Here is a 5613-nt window from a genome sequence, read left to right as displayed (position 1 = left end):
TTCACTATACATATTTAATTATTATTGACTATTCATAAAAATAATATAACTGAAAGACAAATATGTATTGAATGTGTATTTATACTAATAATATTTAGATATTAAACTAAATAAATATTACTCTATATATATATTAACACTATTAAATCCTTAAAAATAGATATTTCTATTTAGAAGTCCTAGATATAAACTAAAGTTCAGTGAGTTTCTTGCATCCCCACCACTTTCTCTATCCATCTCTCTCTCCAATTATTTTATCTTTGGTAAGAAATCAACTCCCAAAAACAAAACAACTGTGGTTTCAGTTTCACCTTAGCTTTAAGGTGCAAACATATCTTCTATTCCTACTTCACCCTCTTCCTTCTCTATATCTATATTCCCTTAACCATAAAATGTACCTTCCTTTTCCAAAGAGAATAACTACACTCTCATTATTTTTGTCTCAACAAAATATGCTTCATTTCCATTCCCACATGCTACTATACTAATCCTTCTTTCAATTTTTTCTCTATATGGATCCTGAGGTTGTGGGTTTTGATGGGTTGGTTGGTTCAGACACTGTTACTAGTAGCCATGGCTTTGTTTCTAATGCTTCAGATCCTGAAACAAAGCACAAGTTGTATGGATCTGGTGGGTTCCTTAAGCAAGAAAGATCTAGTGCCAATGTTGAAGATGAATGGAGAAGTTCCAAAGTTGCTAAGACTAATGATGATGATATATCTGGTTCTTCTTCCAAAGCAATGTTGTTTCAACAAAGAAACTCTTTGTTGAGATCTTGTAATAATAATAATGGCACTGTTTTTTGTGATGGTCAGCAACAAATGCTGAGTTTCTCTTCTCCTAAACCAGAAACTTCATCAAATGCTACATTGCATTTTTCTTACCAACCTTATAGCAGAGATGCAGGTACATATATATTCATGCACACACATAGTAATAGCATTTTGGTTTGATTTTGTTAATATTTTAAGGGAATAAACAAAATGGTATAATTTGAAGATTATTTAAAAAAAAGAGAAATAAAAGGGTTGCTTTGTGAAAGGTTTGATTTTTATTTGCATTAGTTGAATATTTGTTTGTGTTATGTAAATAGAAAGTGGTATTCATTGTGGGGAACTAAAATATGGTTGTGTAATAATGATTCAACAGTATAGGTAGAAGGTATTATTATAGATGAAAATGTATTGAGTGGTGTAACTAAAGTCATGTCAATAGGAAAAAAAATAAGGAAGTAGAAAACAAAATAAAAAATCTTCAACAAAATCTATGTCTTCCTGTTTTAGGAGAGGGGTGATAGGAAAAGTTTGCACAGTAAGCTAGAGGGTACCAAAGGAGAAAAATATATGAAACCAGCTTAGAGGGATATAGTAGGAGCAAGAAAAGAAGAAAAAAAGCTATAAAATTTGATTGGTTATGCACTCCCAACTTTCTCAAATCTTTCTTTCCCTTTCCATATTTTCCACACATCAAAAAGTTGACTTCACTGTTTTTTCTTCAAATCAAAGTTTAGCAAAAATACCAACACTAGGATGGTCTAGTATTATAAGATAGATCCATAGAATGACCAAAACATTAAGAGTTCGATTTTTAGAGTGACACTTGTTGGGATGGGCAATCACGTACCTAAAATGAATTAGTTTCTTATCCAAAAGGTTATGGATATCCTTGGTGGTACCAAACCAAATGTTTATAAAAAATCTTATAAATGTTTAACATGTCTTCTGCTACTCTTTTATTTTACAATTTTCAATTATGCCATTTAATGTCATTAATTAATTTTTTGTCTTCCCATTTGTGCTAATGTTTAACCATATTATATTGTGGGGTATGAATATTGAACAGGTTATAGTTCAGGAAGCATTATACATGGTACTATAACAGGGGGTAGAGGGCTATTCACTCCATCACAGTGGATGGAGTTGGAACACCAAGCTTTGATCTACAAATACATAACAGCAAATGTGCCTGTACCTTCTCATTTGCTCATTCCTATTAGAAAAGCCATTGATTCTGCTGGATTCTATAACTTTTCAACTGGAGTTCTTAGACCCAATGCATGTATGTAAATGTTACTCTCCCTGGCCTAATAATAAACAAAGTTTTTTTATTCATAATGGTAATGAAAATTATCCTGAAGTCACTCTGTGATGGCTATTTTTTCTACAGTTTTACGGATTTTTAAGTTTTTTTTGGTATAATCAAGGGTATTTATTCACCCTATAGATAAGAAACTAATCATTTTCAGATGTGTGGTTGTATCTCCTAACGAGTTTTACTTATAGGAATCGAACATTTGACCTTTTGGCCTACTTGTCATCCTGTGAGGCCTTACACCACAAATTTAGAACTTATTGTTTCTTATTGTAATTATTATATTTTGAATGATATAGCTTATTCAATTATGATTGCTCCGTTTATATTTACTATATTTTTAAAGTTTTTGTTTTGGACCAAAAAAAGTTTTTGAATAAAAAATAAGAATAATATTATTAAAGAGTGAGATAAATACATTTATTGCGAAACAGTGCTAAATAATTTGTGACAAATAATATAAAAATGGTAGATTTATTTAATTTCATCCTATCAATGAAATAAAAATGCTTTGCTTGTCTAATTTTATGTTCTGTTCAATCAACCTATAAGGTATGAAGTGTATGAAACTTATGTGGAAAGCCTCCACTTTTCTCAATCATCCATGGTCAGCAATTTTTCAATTCATATTAGATTAGTAAAAAGGCCGATCTAGTGCACGAGTTTTAATTATAATTAATTTTACTAAAATAAGGCAACCCGCTATGAATAGATGTACCTAACCTTACCCTCGAGCAAATAGTTGATTGCTGCATGACCTCGAGAGTTAAGAAGACAAGCAACCCGTGAATAAAAATTGAAGAGGATGATGTTAACCCAACAAACATAGAACAAAAGTTATGATGGATTGTTTTCACTTTTCTGCTTTCAGTCATGAATTTTCTTGTCTTGTTTTATGGTGCAGTGGGATGGGGAGCTTTCCATTTTGGATTCTCAAACAACACTGATCCTGAGCCAGGAAGGTGTCGTAGAACAGATGGGAAGAAATGGCGGTGCTCTAGAGATGCTGTCGTGGACCAAAAGTATTGTGAGCGCCACATGAACAGAGGCCGCCATCGTTCAAGAAAGCCTGTGGAACAAGGCCATTTAGGCCATGCTGGCATTGTCACCGCATCCGGGACCACCGCCACTACAACCACTACTCCAAATACCACAACATGTGCATCCAACAGCCTTAACTTTGTACCACATCAGGAGCATAAGAATATGCAGCTCCCTCTTGCATCCGATACTTCTCCAACCATCAACATTAACAGGTGAGGGTAAAAAAGGTTAATGATTGGGCTTTCATTGATGAAATGTTACACATGTTATAACCCTTATTGGAAAACAACACCCTAAAAGTATTGAGAGAACTAATGCCTAAGTTTTGTCCTCGAATAATAACATAGATGCTTATGCTATGATGTGTTGTTAGTTGTTCATTGATTTGGTCTACACAAGTTTTCTTCCCATTCCACCATATGTTTCCAATATTTTGATATGTTTACTTTTATCTTTACATTTTTTTCCTAGGGATAAGGACAGAATCAAAGAATCTAGCATTTCATCCTTTTGGGTAGATAGTGAATAATTGAGAATTGTTTAAGGAAAAGATGGTCTTAGACATGACAAGTTTTGTTACTTCTTTTTATGGTATATACATAAATCAAACTTTGTTACATGACAAGTTTTGTTACTTCTTTTGATGGTATGTACATAAATCAAACTTTGTTACTTAATCTTTGAGGGTTACATGCTTTTAATTTAACCTGAGATTTTTTCCGCGATGAAGGATTTTTATGAATAAGGACAAAGAGAATGATGCAAGTGAGAGAATGCAAGATAGTTCTTCACTTCCAATGCTGCCTCCAACTCTTGAGCTGAAACCAAAGGAAAACAACACTTTTATGATTCATAAACAGCAAATCCAATCATTTGAGGGATCCACAAGGAATGATAATGAGTTTGGGCTTGTCACTTCTGATTCCCTACTCAACCCTTCTCAGAAAAGCTCCACTTTGCTTGGTAGCCGAAGCTTTAGTTCCTCACATAACCAAGAAACTGAGCCGCAACATTCCCTCAGGCATTTCATTGATGACTGTCCCAATGATGACATGCAATCGGATAGTACACAACTATCGATTTCCATCCCAATGGCTGCTTCCTCAGATTTCATGTCATTCTCGTCCTCAACCCGGACTGATGAAAAGCTCACACTGTCACCACTAAGGCTATCAAGGGAGTTAGATCCAATTCAAATGAGTTTGGGTACGGGAAGTTCCATCGATGAATCAAATACTAGGCAAGCTAACTGGATTCCAATTACATGGGAGAGTTGTTCTATGGGTGGTCCTCTTGGAGAAGTGCTGAATCTTAGTAACAATAATAATAACAATGCAAGTGATCATTGTTCAAAAAATTCCTCTGCTCTCAACCTTATGACCGATGGGTGGGACAATAGTCCTCCAATAGGATCATCCCCTACCGGAATATTGCAGAAAACAGCATTTGGGTCACTTTCCAATAGCAGTGCTGGAAGCAGTCCAAGGGCAGTAGATACCAATAAGACTCAAGAAAGTGCCACCTTTTGCAATGAACTCATTGGATCAACCATGAAACCCTTGTTGTAAAAGCACCCTTGAACTATGAAGCCATGCATGAAAGGAGAGACGAACTTTGTGCTTTGCCAACTTTAGTTATATGTTGAGTTTATATAATATATGGTAATCTTAGTAGTAGGAAATATGTGTTCTTATTTATGATTATTAGCATGAAATATGAGTTTGTATAATTTGGATGTGTAGGTTGGTTTTTGCTTTGTTTGAATTTGTTTTTGTTCTTATGTCATGTGAGAGTGTTTTGGCATGTTTGTATTCAAAACAGTAACTGATATTTGTTGGAGTATGTGGACTTGTTTTTTTAAGGACATGGCCAATTTTTGGGGTCAAATGAGATGTGATTGCATGACATAACAGGAAACATTAATGAGACTTGTTAGTTTGTGCAAATCATTGCAAGAGCATAGAAAATTTTGCACAAAAGTTATGCAAGCAAGTGGGCAATGCAAGTTTTGTCTGACTTGTGAATTGAATACTGATTTTTATTCCTTAGAGATTAATTGTCATCATTTTTCTTTAGTAGTTCTTCCTCAAATTTGCTTAGAAATATGAACATGATTTAGCATTTTGGGACCATTTCAACTAGTGTGATTTTCATCTGTATTCAAAATGAACACAACTTGGGCAAGATGCTCATCACCAACCCACTATGAACACATCCATCAAGAGATGCTGGTTTTGGCTGTAACATATATGTTATCTCGCAAGTGTCACTGCATAATAAGCCCATGTTTGGTTAAGCTTCTTTCTTGTAGCTTACGCTTATTTTTTGAAAAAATAAGCTGAAAATATAAATCATGTATGTTTGATAACCAAATGAAATTATAAACTTAGCTTATATTTTTGAAAAAATAAGCAAAAAAACATAAGCTTCAATATCATGGGCTGCTTATTTTTGGTAACCTTATATTTTTCCAATTTT

The 5613-nt window shown here is 33.9% G+C and overlaps 1 protein-coding gene across 3 annotated transcripts; it reads left to right on the top strand.

Moving 5' to 3' along the window:
* Positions 257-5075, top strand: LOC109343228 (growth-regulating factor 1-like). Of its 3 annotated transcripts, none has more exons than XM_019581427.1 (5): positions 257-550; positions 593-906; positions 1843-2058; positions 2996-3347; positions 3866-5075. In XM_019581427.1, exons 1-5 carry the CDS (start codon positions 513-515, stop codon positions 4701-4703), a joined length of 1758 nt encoding a protein of 585 aa, XP_019436972.1. In that variant the 5' UTR covers positions 257-512; the 3' UTR covers positions 4704-5075. The 3 variants fall into 3 exon arrangements, with proteins under 3 accessions (XP_019436972.1, XP_019436971.1, XP_019436970.1); XM_019581426.1 differs by having other exon boundaries at positions 257-906; positions 3866-4741; positions 4780-5075; XM_019581425.1 differs by having other exon boundaries at positions 257-906.

Source organism: Lupinus angustifolius, chromosome LG03 (genome assembly GCF_001865875.1).
Source record: "Lupinus angustifolius cultivar Tanjil chromosome LG03, LupAngTanjil_v1.0, whole genome shotgun sequence".
Taxonomy (NCBI): Eukaryota; Viridiplantae; Streptophyta; class Magnoliopsida; order Fabales; family Fabaceae; genus Lupinus; species Lupinus angustifolius.
The sequence above is the reverse complement of the archived record's forward strand: the minus strand, read 5'-3'. Positions and strand labels throughout refer to the sequence as shown.

Coding starts and splice junctions, on each gene's coding strand:
- LOC109343228 (XM_019581426.1), top strand. CDS start 513: ATGGATCCTGAGGTTGTGGGTTTTGATGGGTTGGTTGGTTCAGACACT. Junction 2,059..2,995: donor AGTTCTTAGACCCAATGCAT/GTATGTAAATGT, acceptor TTTATGGTGCAG/TGGGATGGGGAGCTTTCCAT. Junction 3,348..3,865: donor CCAACCATCAACATTAACAG/GTGAGGGTAAAA, acceptor TCCGCGATGAAG/GATTTTTATGAATAAGGACA.